This window comes from Antedon bifida, chromosome 3 (genome assembly GCF_963402885.1).
Source record: "Antedon bifida chromosome 3, ecAntBifi1.1, whole genome shotgun sequence".
Taxonomy (NCBI): Eukaryota; Metazoa; Echinodermata; class Crinoidea; order Comatulida; family Antedonidae; genus Antedon; species Antedon bifida.
This window is the reverse complement of record NC_136228.1, coordinates 2,537,977-2,557,447: the sequence shown is the minus strand read 5'-3', so window position 1 is coordinate 2,557,447 and position 19,471 is coordinate 2,537,977. Positions and strand designations below refer to the sequence as shown.

At 35.1% G+C, this 19,471-nt stretch overlaps 3 protein-coding genes across 4 annotated transcripts; 2 read left to right on the top strand and 1 right to left on the bottom strand.

The window, feature by feature from the left end:
* Window positions 1-1,490: 1,490 nt before the first annotated feature.
* Window positions 1,491-6,294, bottom strand: LOC144838712 (uncharacterized). The gene is made up of 3 exons (XM_078694168.1): window positions 5,115-6,294; window positions 1,966-4,804; window positions 1,491-1,637 (listed from the first exon to the last, which is right to left on the bottom strand). Exons 1-3 carry the CDS (start codon window positions 6,280-6,282, stop codon window positions 1,571-1,573), a joined length of 4,074 nt encoding a protein of 1,357 aa, XP_078550294.1. The 5' UTR covers window positions 6,283-6,294; the 3' UTR covers window positions 1,491-1,570.
* A 974-nt stretch (window positions 6,295-7,268) lies between these two features.
* On the top strand, window positions 7,269-16,873 carry LOC144838713 (transcriptional protein SWT1-like). 2 transcript variants are annotated; one of them, XM_078694169.1, is made up of 17 exons: window positions 7,269-7,386; window positions 7,801-7,935; window positions 8,082-9,006; window positions 9,251-9,312; window positions 9,808-9,895; window positions 10,212-10,381; window positions 11,085-11,163; window positions 11,539-11,627; window positions 11,906-12,061; window positions 12,445-12,545; window positions 12,803-12,865; window positions 13,171-13,268; window positions 13,628-13,703; window positions 13,838-14,065; window positions 14,661-14,807; window positions 15,368-15,449; window positions 15,756-16,873. In XM_078694169.1, the coding sequence occupies exons 2-17, from the start codon at window positions 7,801-7,803 to the stop codon at window positions 15,915-15,917; spliced, it is 2,661 nt and encodes an 886-aa protein (XP_078550295.1). In that variant the 5' UTR covers window positions 7,269-7,386; the 3' UTR covers window positions 15,918-16,873. The 2 variants fall into 2 exon arrangements, with proteins under 2 accessions (XP_078550295.1, XP_078550296.1); XM_078694170.1 differs by having other exon boundaries at window positions 7,290-7,520.
* An 855-nt stretch (window positions 16,874-17,728) lies between these two features.
* On the top strand, window positions 17,729-19,354 carry LOC144837540 (beta-1,3-galactosyltransferase 1-like). The gene has a single exon (XM_078692711.1). It carries the CDS (start codon window positions 17,744-17,746, stop codon window positions 19,316-19,318), a length of 1,575 nt encoding a protein of 524 aa, XP_078548837.1. The 5' UTR covers window positions 17,729-17,743; the 3' UTR covers window positions 19,319-19,354.
* The last annotated feature ends 117 nt before the right edge of the window (window positions 19,355-19,471 follow it).

Below are 19,471 nucleotides of genomic sequence, written 5' to 3'. Positions count from 1 at the left end.
AAACATTGCATTTTACATTCACACATCAACACTGTATTGGACTTTATCGGACCGCGGATGTATAGTTTTAGCACCATATGACAAAACAAGGCCAACAGCCATTAAGTCGCGTGCTACAATGCATAGTGATACCGGACCGACAGACAGACCGACAGACCGACCGACCGACCGACATAGTGAACTATACTGACCGAAATTACTGAACATGTTTAAAAATGTTGAAATGTTTAAAAACATTTATATTTTTTTAATTTACACGTGCGTAGCCTGTCACTTTTGACGTGCTCGTATAACGTAATTTCGAGTTAAGTAAGTCAAGAAAACAGAAATCGGGCAAAAAGAGTGCGCAATAACATTTAACGCGCAGTGCGCGCGCAAAAATCTGCGCAGTCATGGCAATTTTGTAAACGCTTAAAATTTCCTGAAACGTACTCTTATTTCATCGAAAATAAATTTTGAAAATTGTAAGCGCGCGTACGCATGCGTTACATGCGCTACGCACGTAATTGTATTGCCAAATGATGATTTATGCCCTGAAATTTATGAGTACCAAATTTTATTTAATTGTGATTCATGGTTGTGAAGATATGATTACAAACGTGATTTCGTTAAATCGTGCGTAGACCGCGTAATTTGTTATTGCGCATCGTGAAAACATAACCACATCGATTCCTGGCCATAAGGAATATTCTGTGAAAAATTGACATAGCTAGATTAAACTGATATCAAGATAAGTTCAGAAAGCGATAAAACGCATAGTGATACCGGACCGACAGACCGACAGACAGACCGACAGACAGACAGACCGACCAACCGACCGACATAGTGAACTATAGAGTCGCGTCCACGCGACTAAAAAATGTTTAAATAAACGAATTGAAAGTACTATTGCACAAGGAGTCTAAAACACTAAATTTAATTTGAAAGACATAATATAGTCACTAACGGTACCTTGTAAAAAGTTGGCATCGTAAAAAAGTCTAGTACATGTATATAATACGGCAAATAATTAAAATAAAATATGCAATAACCCTAAAATCAGTTAAATAATATATTTCATTTCATAGTAACATTTATTTTCTTCATAATATACAAAATATAAATAATACAATAGAACATTCATAACGAGAAGTAAGGTAGTTAAAACAATACAATCTTTTTTTCCATCTTTAAAAAATGAATAAAACAATATTATGAAGGAGGCACAATTTCTGGAAAGATATATAAAAAGTTATCTGGAATCTGAACTGTAAATATCAGGACAGTATAATAAATATACAGTATATTATTCTTTTAATAAATATATTAACATCCTATTATATCATTGAGAAAATACTGTGCTCTATCATTATATGAAAATATTTGTTGGCGAAGATAAAGGTACAGACCTTTTGCCTTAATTGTGCGAACTTCAGTCTAAATTGGCTAATTTGCATTTATATTAAACTTTTTTTGACTGAGTAAAAATATTTTTATTCTCTTACATTGTGTGGCATCCATGGATTGAACATCCACTGTTGTGCATAACTTTGTTCTAATTGAGTTTAAATATCTTGATGCAGTCTGCTTCCTAGTAAAGCTCAATCTTCTTGAAGTTGTTAATGTCAATACCAGGTGGAACACACTCTCCAGAATATCTAGGAAAAATACAGACGTTTTTTAATTCGTTCATTCATTTACATAGATAAGCGAATCACGGACGGGAAGAAGTAAGATAAATACATGTTTGATTACTGTGTAAGTCGTAACAATGTTAGATATTTAAAGTGCAGTGCAATAACTGGCCAAATTTACAAAAGTAGTCAAAACTATACCTGACCTCCATTATTTAAAGGTATAGTACAAATACCTATGCCAAAGATTTGTGAATTGTTTTAAATTTGTAAAGCGAATAATTCACGGCTCTAATGGTGAACTACCATGAGCTTTGCGTTCATATAAAACAGTGTTCGACTATAAACCTACCTAAACGTTTTCAGATTGTGGTGATCTTCGCAGGCCATAGCCACCTCCTCTAGTCCTTCTTTGGGCATCCACAAACTTACGATTTGAAGACGTTCAAGAGATCCGATTCTTCTTAACATCCTTACAACTGCATTACACGCACCATTTGTTATCGTACATTCTTTTTTGATTATTTCCACTCTTCCTTCATCGCGTTTACCATACAGGCTTACAATCTTCAGATACGGCATTTCGATGAGGTTGTCTGCAGCACAGCTAACCATCAAGTCACAACTATTAGTCATATCTGTAATCTTTAACTCAACCATCTGAGGGCACTGACAAGCCCTTTGAACAATTCTAAAAGCTTCTGATGCAGACAGTCCTTGTAGTGGAAGGGTAATCAACTCTAATGCCTTCATGTTCCGTATTCCTTGGGCGAATGATTCACTAGCTGCGTCGAATAATTGATATATAGAAAGCTTCTCCATTTGTTGTAATTCGTGTAAATTTTGTGACAATATAACCATTCCTTGTTCGGTAACAGGACTGTAACTGACATTCAAGTTTGTAAGTTTTGTTACGTACTTGAAATATTCCGCTAGATACCCGATTCCATCGCCAATGGGATTATTCTTGAGGATCAGTTCCTTTAAGTTGTGAGTCTTTTTTAACGACTTTGCAACTGTTCTGCATATATCAGGTCCAACGTTGGCACTTGAAAGGTTAATAACAGTTAGCGTTGACTTTCGTAAAGCATTTGGCAAAACGTCAGCCATGCTACTTATGTCAAACCCAAGAATTGTAATCTTTTCGATGTTTACATTCTGGAGTGAACTCACAACAGGTGTGATGTCCGTGTCGTCGCCTCCATGTTCGTGGATGACTTGAAACGTCCTCATAAAAGATAAACACTGATATTCTGGAAAATGACGAAAGGCTGGAGGTAGTGTTTCCACCCGACACTCTCGTAGTTTCCGTCTTAGCCTTTCTATAGGCATTTGCGAATACCTTTTCACCTTTCTGATAAATTCTTGTTGGTCATCTGGAAACATTTCCCACAAAGTGCTTATCTCTTTGTTCGTCTGAATGCTGATGTTCATCAGTTCGATCTTGTGAATATTTAAGTTTGCATTTTTCGTTTGGTCTTCTTGAGCCTCGCTATATTTGAGTAGATAACCAAGTGAGTTCGCGGTTGTAGGTGAGAAATTACTAAATCGAATATGCCTATGTTTGAATATTTGAAGCATAATATCATTAAGAGAACCACAACATTTGCTTTCGTGATAACATCGAATGATTAATTCTACATATTCTTGATACCGCATACTTCCTTCAAATGATAGTCTACCCGATACATAGCTATCGCTATTAACTGATAATTCCTTTTCGAAAATCTCCAATAAGTGGGTTAAAACCAATTTGGAAACTTTTCTATGTTCGCCACTCAAGAACAAAAGAAGCATTTCAAATTGGAGAGCATCTTTGGCGGTAACTATTCTATTCAAGTATAATGAATGAAATTCTTCAGGTTTACGGCGCGCCAATTTAGCAGCATACATTGCTGCACACTTTTCCTGCGCAGTTTTGTGGAAGAATAGAACTCCAACCTCTGGCTTCATGCTGGCTTTAAGCTGAGTCGTTGAGAAGTAACAGTCATCATCAGAATCCGTGTCTTCATCTTCTGGTTCTTTGTATGGCACATTCCCCGAGACAGTGTCCCTCATCAGTAATCCGATCTTGCATGCAATTGCAACAACATTCTTTGATGTGGTATCTTCTAATTGTGCACTACCATCAAAATCACTTTCTCTAAATGTGAGTGTCCTGTTATTAAATAACCCATCCAGTCCAACACGACCAATGATTTTAACCACTTTATTCAAATACTTGGTCAGTTGCTCTGTGTTATCACTGTCTTTGTCCAAGTGCCTCTTAAACATGTAGTCTAACAGTTTTTGATATAGTTCACTCAATGTTTCTGGAAGTTTCATTGATGCGTTGTCTTTCCATAACCAGCAAAGGATCATAGTCATCATTGGTAAGGTGGCAATACCGGTGATTAGGCCATTGCTGTGCAAGTATTTTATTAGAGCCTTTCCCCTGGCAGCGTCTCGTTGAAAAAACTTTTCCACATAGATTTCTACGTTCTTTTTAGAAAAACCTTGCAGCTCACAATGTAAGTAGATGCCTCTGTGTTCTTTAAATTCTTCAACTCTCCATGGCCGCGATGTTACCACCACAAAGCTTGATCTCAGATGTTTGTTTTCTAGAAGCTTCAAGATTTCTCCATTTTCTGGGCTATCAATACTCTGTGGTTTGTATTCATCGCATGCATCAAGTAGTACGGCTACTTCACCCGGTTGCTGCTCCACAAACCGATTCAAGGTATCTTTGTATATAAGATGCTCTCGAGTCAAAATACCGTGCTTAAACAGAGCTTCAACAACATTTTCATCTGGTGATATCTTCTGCATGCTGAGAGCTACTACAAGCTTGAAACGTTTTATTGGTGAATCGCTGTTTCCCTTTGCCCAGTCATAAGCCATTTTATTGATAAGAGTTGACTTGCCAATCCCGGCTCTACCATAACCTAATACCCTAGTTATGGGAACTCCACTACTTGTGTCATTTTTGAACATGTCATGATAAGAATTTAGAGGAATTTTAAGTTGTTCGTTGGGTTCAAGTAAATCCACAACTAACGTTAAGTTGGTAAACAATGTGTCCATGCTGACAATGTCCGAACGATCCCATGGTAGTAACTGAATCTGGTTCCTCGTTTGAAGATAATTCTGTTTAACAGCGTTGAAGCAAAGTTGTAGAGCGTCGTTTTCACATTCAACACGATGATGTGGTGCTGTGGAAGATAAAAGGAATTCATTTATTCATATACATTTATTTATCAACAGCTTGAGATAATTTCAACATAAATATATTAATGAAACAAGAAAATAAACTGTTGATAGGGTCCCAAACTAGAAGATAAATCATTGTCTCGTGAAGAGGAATAATTTAGCTTGGTTGGAACCGGTCGGTAAATCAAGGCCCGTATCATAGAAAATGGACAGATTTAATGTTGCCGTGCCCAGTATTTCTTTGTGTAAAATTTAATAAAACCCGGCCTCCTTAGTGAGTTAAAGTCGGTATCATTCATAGGTAATACTAACCACTGGGAAAGACATGTTCTATCTTTTCTTGCAAGCTCCCCACTGTATTAGTTAGATTCTGGACAACGACCTGTGTATTTTGTTGTCCACGAACTAATAATGCCAGACTTCCCTTCAAATCCAATTCATCCTGTACTCTTCCGATATCATGTACTGTATCCTGACCCTCAGATGCAGATGTTGTTCTGGTGGCTACTTTATATGACTCCGCACTTGAATTAATATATTTCTTTTGTATCACATTGCTTTCTTTCATACCGTGTGTAAACAACTTGTCAATGTTTTGTTTGTTTGGGTCTACTTTTTCGGGAGATCTAACTTTGTAGTCAAGTTGTGCACACGATACTTTACATAGGCCCGTGTTTAGTGTTAAAATTTGTGTAGAGTTTGTGGGTTGAGTAAGCCTAGCTTCAGATTGATGTTTATCGGTACTCTTTAAAGCATCCATTTGATCTTTTAGAGTTCTCATTGAAGTCTTGACATCTTCTTGGCCATCCAACACATCTCTAATCGCTGATTCATTTTGTTTAGTGACTGATGAGATTGTCTGCAATTCTCGCTGGATGTCTCCAACTATTTCTTTCAGTTCCTCCTCAAGCTCTCTGATTTCTTCGATAACCTTCTTTTGGTCAGTAACACTAATATCTTTAGTAGCATACAAATCAATCACCTTCTTGTCAACTCCTAATACTTGCAGCATTTTTGACAAACGAATCCATTCATTCTTGAAATCAGCTGGACTAATACGACAGCAATCCGGGTGTGCTTTAGAGTTTCTGAAGTTCTTGAGACGAACGATGTTCGCTAATTCGGAATTCCCAGGCATCTCATTCCATTTGGTTTCATCCACCATATTATCTTTAAACACGCATAAATGCTTTATCAACATAAATAACAAAGTGATATCAAGTTTTTTTATATCAGCTTTTCCTTTTATGGGGAATAACATCTTGTTTTGTTTGTTTGTCAGTGTATTTGGTTTCAAATTTTCGATAAGTTTATCTCTATTATTTGCCAAGAATTCGTGAAGTTGGCTTGGCTGTAGGCCATAACCAGAAGCATGGCTAAGAAAAAAACGTCTCATGGCCTCTGTACCTTCTGAGAGTAGCAAACAACAAATACGAGAATAGTTTTCGGTTTCCTTATCATAAACCGGGAGACTTGCCATAGTTTCAGCTGTAACTGTTAGCCGATTTAGGAACTGTGGATTAAATGAAGAAATTCGATTTAATAATGGGTTCTACTAGCCTCTCTATTTAGGGAACATATCCCTAAAATAAGAGGAAACCTCGTGATCTGAATAAGGGTCATGCAGTATATCTTACACATAATGGTGGCGGTGAGGAAGTGGATAAAGGCTTATAAACTTACTATAAAACATAATATAGTTTATTTTCTGGACCACCTGGATTCGTTCAATTAATCTTTAGTCCTATTGTTTTTCATGGACCAACGACTTAACTTCTCATCCGATAGATCCGGTAAGGGACTCATATACACGTCTGTCCACACTCTGCCCTATAGCAATGCGATGTGGCCGACCCTTTGTGAAACCTAAATACAAAATTGAAATTCAATAGAATTGTAGTATTGTTTTATACTTGTTTCCTTTGACCTTTGGTATCGGTCAGCCAACATGTAGCCTAACTTGAAATTAGTTGTTCATGCTATTTAGGCCTATAGGATGCTTAGCCCTAGTCCAACTCCCGATCTTGATCATACCATCGTTATCTTATCTGGATATCAAGAAAGATTAAACGGACAAATTTAATCTGCTGTCCTGATAGTCACCGTGTGTGACACCCACAAACTTAACTTACCAAATAGCTAGCTTACTAGCCTTTAAATTGCGCCGAAATAAATGAATTGTAACATCGACTTCTGTCGTATCTCTATGTTAACCAATATGGCGGTTGATGAGTGTAAGATTTGGTTTGAGAGAAACTGTATAAATAGAAACATTACGAGATTTAGAAATTCCAAATCGTCTTCATTTCAACCTAAAAAAGTTAGTACCAAGGCCCAAAGAAAGTACTGTAATTTTTACAATACTCAAGTCGGATGGGCTGTGAATAATGGTACAGTAATTTAAATCCTGGTGTGGGCGTTCCTTCTGGATCGCCGTAGAAAATGACGCTTGAGCGAGCAGCTGCTGTTGTGGTTGTGATTGTGGTGGAGATCTGAGTGCGGGATAAGGCGATGAGTAGCCTATATGTTCCAAAAAATCCTAATGATCTTCCTTAAGACACTCTTCTTTATAATATAAAGCAAGGTAACATATATGTATATCGTCATGTATAATATTTTACAGCAGTAGTCTTACTGCTTTATATATACAGTGACTTCTTTCCGGGTTGCCTAGGCCACGCTTTGTGTTCACCGTAGGAAACTGATTTGAAGAATAAGGTAGTGTGATGTGCCTGGATTTCTGGGAATATCAAAAACACTTGTTGTAGACTAGGCCTAGACTACTTACCACTGCTGTTTTAGGTGTTGTGGCGGTGCTGATCTGCGTATGCGCTGCATTGCTGGTTGCCATGGGTTCATTTATTTTCATAAGTGAATGGGGGTGTATGGGATTAGCAACTTGAAGTACTTTTAAGTTTTCTGAATCCAACTTCACCATGCCTCTCATTCATTGATTCTCATAACATAATGATTTTTTGTGAACTTGCAAATTGTTCAGATGTCGGTTAAGCCTGATTCCAAGGATCTTCCGGAAGGATGGGTTTTAAAATTATCAAGAGGTCATGGTATACCTTACTACTTCGACACGAAGACAGGACAGTCATCTTGGAAAAAGCCTACTACTATGGACCAGGTAAGTTAAAAATAAAATAATGGATGATTATTATTATTGAAAAAAAAAGATAGACTTACATTAAATGCAAGCCACACTTGCTCACCTCAAAAGACAATGCCTGGAAATGTCTAATTTAATTTCTTTTAATATGTTTCGTTTTATAGACTTTACCAAATGAAACAAAAAAGAAAAGTTTGTCAAAGGAAAAAGCAAATAATGTTGATTTTCAAGCTAAAGAAAAAGACAGTTCATTTGTAAACAAAATGAAAGGAGAAATAAAGAAATATCGTGAAAGTTACAGTAAAATGTCACAAATTCGAAAGAAAAGTGTTGAACAAATACAGAAAGAAGTTCAGGAAAAGTTTAAGAAGTTTTATGAACAAAAGACAATGAACAAGAAAACTGTACAAAGGGCACATGAATTGTCGAAAAAAGTACAAATTATTGAAAAGATAACAATTCCTAATACAAATGCTGAGATTAACAAGAAGATAGGAAAGCCTGAACCCAAAATGATTTCAAACAAAGAAACGGAAAAACTAAACAGAGAAATAAAAACTGTCATTGTCAATAAGTTACACAATGTGAAAAAAGAAGTTACTCATAAAAATCCGAAAAAGTCTCCAGATAAGCGTAAACCAGAACAAAGAGAACTGATTGTTATTAGAGAGACTAAAAGTAAAAGGAAAAGAAGAAAAAATAAGTTAAAAAATGAAGATATTAACATGTCGGAGAAAAGCCATAGTATAAAGTCAAATAAGGGAAAGCAAAAATCATCTCAGTGTAAGAAGAACATCCAGACCATTACAACATTGAATAAATTAAATACACAGTGTGCTAAAGAAAGAATTAAAAGTGCTCTCCCATGTTTGGAGATAAAAAAGAATTGGAATATAAGTATTACAAAATCTCTTTCTAAAAGACCATTCTCTCACTCGTCTGTGTCATCTTCCACTCTGGCAAATACAAGTGCGTCATCAGCAGATGTTGAATTTATAGGAGAAACATCTCTGGTAACCATAAACACCAGGAGGAACATTGTTCGAGAAGATGTTGACTCTGAAGATGTCTGGATGGAGGGAATTGAAGGTGAGTATTTTGTTGGATGTTTACCAGTGGAAGAGTGCTTAAAATAAATACTCCTGGCATCAGATCAAAAAAGAATCAGTTTGCTGGTCATTGTAGGAGCTGCATTGCTGGCTGTTGTCTGTCAGTAAATGCCTGATTAGATTTTCCTAAGTTTCCAGTTACACTACTGTTAATACATTTACATAAAGAATGCCATAAATGAAATAAATATACCTAAAAATGACATAATCTTGTATTTTTTCAGTTACTGATCCTGGTGATGTAAATCAAATCATTGAAGATATTCACATGGAATCACAAGAAAGGGTTTGCTAAAATACTTAAAAATTGTTACAGGCATAGACAAATTTCTAAACCACCCAGTGATATAAGCTAGAAATTAATTACTTTTTGAACAGTAAAGATGAGGAAATCTTTGAAAAATCAAAGATTTGAACCCCAAACCTTCTGCTTGATATTTACAGTAGACATTTACAGGGACTCTTTAACACACACAGAAAAGTTCTTGAAAGTATGTATGTGCAACAGAGGTAAAATTTATACACCTCATCTGTTTACTTTGAAAAGTACTACTCACTACTCTATAACCCCCATTAAGGGGACATAACATAACCCCCCATTAAGGGGACATCTCCTTGACCCAACATATTGTCCCTTAATAGTGTTGTCCCTTGAATAGAGGTTGTTTGTAATGTTAAAACATATCTTGCTCTTTTTATGGAAAAGTGTAGGTACCTTCCCAAAGAAGAGGTCTACTGTATTTTATATATAAATTGATTTTTTTTAAATGCATTTTTTCAGTTTCAGCCAGTTTATGTTGTGCTTGATACTAATGTACTTATAACAAGCTGGACATTTTTACAACAAATTACGAAAACTAACTCTAAAGGTATAGCAATAGATAAACATTGTTTTAATGTTAAAATTAACTTTCCAATTTTCCTTAAAATACCGGTTGTATATGGAGGTGGGCTTCAGCACTTAATTTTACAATTTTTAGGCCCTCTGCACCCTTCCCCTATTTTAAAATCATGGACGTATGGCCACTGGCGACTCTGCTGATATAGTGCACAGTTTACCTTAAAAAGTACTAGATGCACGGTCAACTGTGCCGATAGAAAATGAATTACTAATATTATTAAGTACATACCCGTGCCGATAGTCATTTCCATATTGTAATCAAAATATTTATTCCCGATGTACAGAGTTCCCATATGTATGTTTTATTGTACCTTGGGTCGTGATCCAAGAACTTGACGGCTTAAAGCAGTCGCAGAGGTCAAGCACTCTTAGAGTTGATGTCATGAATGCTATCAAGTATGTCAATCAAGCCATCAGAGAGAAGCACCGGATGATTGGCCAGTCAATACAAGATGTAAGTGGACATTTTTACTGCCAGATTTAATTCAAACGGGATACTTATTCCTCAGTACCTGTTTTGAAAGACACACCTGTACAGCGTGTGCCTTCTGACAGATGAAAAAATATGGAAATGTGCTCTAGGAATTTTTGGAGACTCAAACCTGACTACTCCATCCACCTTACCAATCTTCCTTGACTCAGCCCTGGTTTCACCAATGTAATCTAACAACAGGTCTGAGCTCGCATTGCCAAGATAGGAACTCTGTCCTTTGATCTTATGTCTTGCTGTGACAAATACCAACAGTACTGTATGTACATATTCTACTTGGCCTACAGTGCCTGTTAAAGGCGTGGAACTGATCGTGTCGCAGCCACAGATAAACCCTTTGATCTCCGGAGCTCAGCATCCTATTGTTAAATCGCTCTGATTTCATTAACAAGGAATAAAGGAAATTTTACATACTGTAGGCTGTGGCAAATTCTGAATATCTTAAATTACTGCAAATTGAGAGTCTATACATTCATTCATTTATTTCCTTTATCTTGGATAGTACATTAATATACAAAGCAAACAAAACGAGAAAAACATTTCACCACGAATTTACATCTTCCACAAAAACAACCTAAAATATCAAGACTGCTTTAAGATTCTGCAAGAATTGTGATATCTCTGAAAATCATATTTTTAAATAATTTTGTATGTCTTCTTGTTCCAGGTATATCTATACGATGGATGCAATGTTAACAATAATGATGACAATATTTTAAAATGTTGTCTGCAGTATCAACAAAAAGGTAAGTCAACAAAAAAAAAATCTTGACAATATAAACTGAATTTTTACACTTTTAAATATTTGTATATTGACAAAGGTCAATGATGAAAATGTTTTTGGAAATGGTAAAACGTCTGTCATGGGATACACCCAATACTCTGTATCGTATCTAGATTTCTCCAGTTTCATAGGAAATTGGTAATGCAGCATCACATGTGTTTCACATGTGTTTCATCTTGTTGTATCACCTTGCATCATAGACCATAACTTAACCAAAACATACATGAGGCAAATATTGTTGTTTGTGGAGATACAGCACTAAGAATCACGTATGGTATGTCAGATAAAATATATGTACATATTCACGTTTTGTGTTTTTATCTTTCTTTTTTTGTAGTTAAGACTGGCAGCGTTGTTCTCTGTACCAATGATATTAATCTCCAAACTAAAGCTTTAATTTCTGGCGTGAATGCATTTGCACAAAAGGTATAATTTTGAAGATACAGTTAACTTGCCCAATACTGGACACTCTTGGGCTGGTCCAAAATGTCTAGTTTTCTGTGGTTTCAATAATATGAATGAATTTTAAACCTTTTGAACTATAAGGGAAGTGTAGTTTTTTCAGAGTTTCCATATTTGGGAGAGCTTTTGAATAGCCCAATTGACTGAAATAGAAAATTGTGTGTATTGTTGAGGATGATTATGAACTGAAATTGTGTTTGATGAAATAAAGAATAACAAGTTTAATTCTTTATTTTATTTAGAACTTTACAATAGAGATAAAAAAGCTCCAACCAACTAGTTTAGGTTCACCAGATCACATGCAATTATCAATTGATTTTCCCGTGGCAAATAATGGTACAGTCCAGTCTCTTCAACCAATAGAAAATGAGTCTGATATTGCCTGCAAATTTGAAATGGTAAGTTTTTAATATAGTGAGTACACTCTGCACATGTGCTGAGTTTTTGGGTTGCACTTACAGATTCCATCAGAGAAATATTTATTTAATATTTGACCCAAGTATAATCCCATGCTCAAGTATATTCCCACTCCCAAATGTTAGGCTAAATTTGAACACAAAACCATAAATTTATTGACAATGCCATCCTAGTATTGAACCCACTACTCTAATTTTAGCCACATTCCATATTCTTGGACTATACACTGTCATGTACACTAATTATAATTTATAGACTAATTTCTATATAATTCTACATATTGGCGTATTTAACTGATGTTATACTATACAACATTTTTAACAAATATTTTTAAACTTGTGATATTTGTGTCATTGGTTTTCAGCAATCTTTACGAGAAATAGAAACGGAAATGAAAGCGGTTTTAAAGAGCGCCCTCTCTTTGGCCTTGGAGATGGAAATGAAAGATATATATGAAGAGCAATGGTAAGTAACCAGTCATAAAGGTTTGTTTAGAAAATATGATCCTTTCCCAGATTATATTAAAACTTGTTTTAACACTTGCAAACATACATACTAGATCAGGATTGAACCCTGGATCTTGGGATTGCCAGCATGTTAACCACCAAGCTACAGCTCTACTACATTAAATAGAGTGGAATATAATACTATACAAATAATGACTTTGTGCCCTAATGGATTTAAATGACAGGTTACACAGTATAGACATTTTTTTCTTTCAGGCTTGATATTGTCATGGTTAAACCTCCGTGGTCTTTTAGGGATATCATGGTGTGCTATGATAAGTAAGTATTTTATATTTATATTGTCTTTATAATGCAATATATATCTGTGCTATAATAACACTAAAATTAACACTGTGTAAATAAAAAATCATTAATATTAAAGGCAACATTTTTATTTAACTAAAAAAAATGTGCATAAAAAAAACAATTTTATATGGCCCTCGACGAGCTACTACTAAAAAAATTGTTTAACACGTTGGCTGCCAGCGACGAGTTTACTCGTCATATCGGTATATCATATCTTTTCTAAAGAAGTACCATCTTCCAGCTAAGGGCAAGGTTTACCAATTTTTAATTTCTTTTAGACATTGGATTGCAGTGTTTGGTATGTTTCTTCCAAGGCCAATAAAATCAGTTGTAACTTCACTACTGCAGTATGCAAAATCATCAATACATTCCAGAGGTAAGGACTTTATAACACAATCACCTAAAGCTTGGTTCCCACTAGGATGCAATACAAGGACGTAAGCAGCAACATAATTTTACCAGTTTGAAAGACAGTTTGAATAATCCATCGCTTGTAACTGGTCAAATTACGTTGCGCTTACTCCTTGATTCGCATCCAAGCTAAAGTGTATCCCTACCATTTGATTGGTCATGTGTCATTCATTAATTTCTCCCATGATTGAAGAACTACTACAGGGTATATGTATGCTCAAACTTTTGTAAACATCAGCATTTTGTTTGAAGTGGTAACCTAGTGAATAATGTATTCAGAGATTCAAGATTCAATTTATTGTCACATTTGATTTTTTTTTATAGTTCAAAACCCAGAACGCCTTAAGTTACTGATATCTAAAGCAATAACACTATGCCAATCTCAAGTTTCTCATTTTAAGTAAGTTTAATCTTTTTTTTACATTGATTTACTCAAAACATTTCTCATTACTATTTTTATTACAATGTTTATATTGGGTTTTTTTTTAAACGGTCACTATTTAGTAAAAAATATAACAATTTTTTTTTTGAAAGGTCAAGAATTCCAGAAATACCACATGCAATAAATTCGCTGCAGTCGCTACGTAAACAATGCGATAATTTAATAAACAAATTGAAATGTGATACCAAAGATATGAAAAAGAGTGTGGTCAACGAAGTTAAGCAAGAGCCCTTGGTAACAAGCACAGTACCTGAGAATGAAACAAGCAACCACATCGCTCAGGTGTTTGATACTGTATGGCATGTCATATTACAAATAAGGTAAACAGAATGTTACACAAATATTGAATGTTTATGAGTGCAATGGTACAAATAATTTCATGAGGTAAAAATAGATTATTTCATCTTTCCTTGAATTGAATTAATTGTTCCATTGCAGAAATATGAAACATTCATTATTTCTTTTAAAACACCTATTTTGAATGAGAGGGTAGTCCAAGGCCTAAATCAAAGAGATTGCATGTATTTTAGCCAACATCTATCGCAAACGACAATGTCAATTAGTCTTACATTCATTGATAAAACTAAGCCAGGACTGTTTAAAGCACCCAGGTTGGTCCTAACATTGATCAAGTGCTTTTCTCATCCAGTGCCCACCTTAGGCAGATACTAATGTGGTGGCTGCCATAAAAGTCAGCATTGCTAATTTCAAATGCCTAATGGGACCCCAGCATCATATATATACAGCACCAGATATTCCCAGATGGTCTTCCATCCAAGCTCTAACTGGGCCCAATGTTGCTTAACTTCGGTGATCTTACGACAATCAGTTTTTCAATGTATTAAGGCCGTATTAAACTCAATGAGATAAGTCATTATTTTATGCATAATTAATGATGATAACTTCTTTTTCTAGTGTTTTGGTGTTCGATAGTCTAGGCTTCCCACATCAACTTGTCTGTGAAGGTATAGAGGGTATGACAAGACCTAGTGTCACACAAGCCTTACAGTGGCTGTACTCGTCAGGGGAAATGTTACAAAATATTGTTGAAGCTTTCCACAGGTTTGTTAAAAATTGTAATATTTAAGATAATTAAAATCTAAAATGTTAATTCTTATCTAAACATCAAGTGTTCTCAAGGTATTTATTGTTTATACCATAAAGTACTAATGCAACTGTATTCATACAAATTAACCCAGACTCCTGTTCCAAACAGATTGCAGTGTTAGTCTAGGCCACCTAGACTTTCAACATACCACTCCAGGGTTATTGCTTACTTAGTCTTGAGATAAACTCAAACTTGTATGACTAGATTCTTTCATAAAGTCCACTTTTCCATGATATTTGGAAGCTTTTCCTTCATCACACATACCAGTGTATGTACTGCTCTACCTCTTTTGCTTTTTCATGTTTTGGTTGCCAAAATAAGACATCCAAGATTATTTCCATTTGGCAGATGTTAAAATTCAGTCTCAGTGTTTCAGTAATAACTTAGAATTCCTAGGGTTTATGTTTACCACAATTCCAATTTCACTTTATTTAGGTTTTCCAAAGTAGTGGTTGAATTTTTACATACAAAAGTTCTATTAGTAAAATTGGTATCATTAACTTACTTATTGCAGAGTGTTAGCAACATCTAGAGTATCAAAACATGACTCAAGCACACTTCTAGAAAAACTCACACAACTCCTGGTTGAGACTAAGGTAAGAATTATAATTGTTCCCGATTATATTGCAATTTATTCATTTTTGAATAAACAATTTGACTTCAGGATTAGGCTTATATTTCAGCAAAAACAACAATTATTAATTTAGAAAGAAAATTCTTTAAAATACAAATTAGAGGTCCCTTCACAACTGTAGGTTTGTGGTTTACCATTGTGTACCACAAACCTAACTTTACTAGCGTTATTCGCCATGTTAAACATTAATTTATTAACTTATTATTATTGTTTTGTTACAATATTAATTGTTTAGCTATTATTTATTTATTTAATTTTTGTTTGGCAGGCTACACTAGATTTTAAGATTGATGAGGATGATTTCCAACAGTTTTGCTGTGTGGAAAGTAACCGTACAATCCTAACAAATGGAGTTGTCCAACTTCAAAACATACTTGCAATGTTAGAGCAGTGTGCTGTAGCATGCTCCAGTCATACACCTATGCAATAATAGTACATGTATACAGTTGAGTGATTTCTTTATATACACTGTTCATAAGTTGTGGAAGACCAATATGACATCTTAAGAAAGGTTAAAGGTTAAATATTTTGGTCCATGGCCTACAAAACCCTAATTTTGTTGATGGTGTATTTTTGGTAACTTCTTCAACAAGAAATATTTTGAGAATGCCGTAAAAAAAAGATTACTAAGGAAATTATTCAAATCCATAGCTCAGCTGCAGAGATAGACAGGTTTTTCTTCAGTTCAGAGATAAATCTGATGCTATTTATTTAGAGGACAACATATCAGCTGACGCAGATTTTTTTTTTTTCATTTTTAAAGTTGTCTTGTTTTGTTTTAAATATAAATAAAAACATTTTAATACATACAAGTAATTAAATAGCCAAGACATTGTCATGTATTAATAGTTAAAAAAACTTTTAATAACTATATTATCTATGTCATCGTCGGAGATGATTATTCTGATGATTATGATTTACGGACCACTTCAAGATTATTCTACTTCAGTTACTGCAGTAAATACATTTTGTTTACTCTTTATACCCTTTTATGCAAATATTGACAAATATAATAATAGATAATCATACACGCTGTTTATTACAGCCTACCTCATTGGAACAAACGAAAATCACATGTTACTGCAGTAAATTACTGCATTAATTAAAATAATGTTAGCATGAACTCTTTAAGAGTGTGTATTATACTTTCGTACTTAAATACTGTAGCTTGGTGCTAAATAAATACATTTTAAAATAAATTTTAAGCAAAATAAATTTAAAAAATTTAAATCAAATTGTTGATAGAAAAGAACCTTTTTTTTATTTTCCTTAAACTTATTAGTATAGATTCTATTTCGATTTAAATTATTAATTTCTTTAAAAAAGAAATAATTGATTTAAACAAATAACATTTAATAAAGAAATAAAAGAAAACATGAATTTAGTTGGGCTTATATAAGAATGTAAATATATTTAATTTATATTATTATTTTATGTTTTTTAGTGTGCAATACAGGAAAAAAAAATGTTTATATTTAAAAATTATTTATTGTTTCTGAAAATAAAATATATTTAAAGTTTGATGCTTTCTAGTCTTCATTTTATGACATTCTTTTAAATAATATAACAAATAATAACACAAATAACATTTTCAAAAATACGTTAACAACATAAAGGTTGGTTTCCCGGATGTGAGCGCGCTTCAAGTAATTTGACCAATCACGACGACACGTGGATCATTTGACCTGCCGTTTGTAATTTGTCAACCCACCTCCGTTGTGCACGTCGCGACTGTAGACGACTAGGTAGTGTACTGTAGGCAAAGTAGTCATTTTCATCAGCAACGAAAAAGGAAACATAATTTGTTCAATGACAAAATCAGTCCGACACTTTATCGATTAACAAGACAATTGGACGAATCATCCACACTTATCGATCAGGGGCGTCCCATACTAACAGGTGGTGTGCGTCCCTATATCCCCATAGCTATCACGTGTAAACCCTGGTCTAAAATCAATAAATTTGCTAAAGGGACCCAATTAACTTATGATAATTATGTGTAAACTAACGGTCGATTTTAACCGCAAATAGACAAATGCGATTCTTTTAGTAAATCAATGCAACCAAACAGAGTTTGCCACGACACATTACTCTGATAAAATCTATACATTATTTTGTTTTCAGTCTATTACTTTAGTTTATTACTGTAGTGTTGGATGCGTTGTAATAGTTTTACGAATGAACTAAAACAAATCTCGTAAATTGAACGTTTTGTACTGGAACTGTCGTTTTGATATCTCGTACTTTTATGTTTAAATGAACGGTATAGTTTCAAGCGTCGAAGAAGTAAACCTGATAAATAGAAAATCGGAAATGTTGCTCCATCCGAGAACTAAGAAACCTAGCGCCGTTTTCTGGATTATACTTGTTTTAGTGTTGCTCTTCGTGTATTATTTTTCGGTGACAAATACTAAGTCGGAACCAGAAACTCTTAACGTTAACCCGAAGTTATTAGTGAATGGACATGACGTTAATCGGCAACCTGCGTTACAAGAGAAAAATGCACAAGTGATAGATATTGGCGGAGTTGTTGAAAGACCAGTTGTTGGTGTTGCTAATGTTCCGCAACAGCAAATACTGCAACATGGTCAACCAGTGGAAGCTGTACGATATCCTGCTGGCGTCAACCAACAACCATTGAACCAACAACCAGTGAACCAACAACCTTTGAACCAACAACCATTGAACCAACTACCAGTGAATCAGCAACCTCTGCAACAAGCTGCTCAATATGCCGTCGAAAAGAAACCAGCAAAACGTGGCGGATTTGCAAATCCTCTTCCATTACACCAGGAACCAGAGCTTCTACGGCCAGACATAGCGGGGAAATTTCTCGATCTGGGACACGGACTACAAGTACGAAAGGACGCCAACCCAGACTACATAGATGCTGTACTAAACAACCAGAATGCAGACAATGTCCCTGTGATCCCACAATTTAATCCAAATAAACACGTAGAAAACAAGAAGTTCGAAGATTTTGCAGACGTCAAAAGACCAGACCCAAAGTCTTTCCCGGTGGGCCTATACTTAAGACCCACCTCTTGCGAAGCAGCAGATTTGGTTGTTCTTGTGACCACTGTAGTGAAAGAAGCACATCTACGCTCAATGATTCGTCGAACCTGGGGCAAGAAAGCTAACGTAGATAAACCAGAAACAATAGTAGGTAATTGGAAGATTTACTTTCTGATGGGTAGACCTCGGAACAGCACTGATAACGAAGCCATCGTCAAAGAATCGCAGTTAAATAATGACATCATTCAAGGAGATTTTATAGATTTGCTGGAAGAGACAACAAGAAAAGTGTTGATGGGGATGCAGTGGATTGTTGATAGTAACTGCCAACCTCCGCATGTCTTAAGAGCAGAAACGGATATGTACATTAACATGCCTTCTCTTTTGAATTGGTTAAACACCCAACCACGTGGTAGTTTATACACAGGCCACGTTGTACGTCGAAATGTTCCGAATCGTGACGTAGAAAGCCCGTATTATATCCCAGAAACGGATTATCCCAGATCGACATTACCAGAATACGCCAATGCGCCCGTATATCTTATTTCGTACAACTACGTCACTCAGTTTCTCAAAGCCATTCCATCCGTTACACCAGTTGCAATGGATGGTGTGTACATAGGACTTCTGGCGGAGAGTCAAGGAATTAGACCAATACATAGCGAACATTTTGTTTTGATGAAAAGACCCTCTAATGTTTGTATGTACAAACACATGTTCTTCATTTTCAAAATTTCCGAAGGTGAACTAATTCATATATATCACGTGGTAGAACGACATTTAAAGGACAGGGAATGTGGTAGAACGGATTTTTAAAAATATGAAAGACAATTATTAGATTATTTCTCACCTAGAGCCTAGTCCATACTATCAAACTTGATCCAGCTTTTGGTATGGTGAACTAAGAGTTTACCACTGTTTGTGACATGACTGTCGATTTGGCCATCTGAATCACGTGTCTGTTACTGT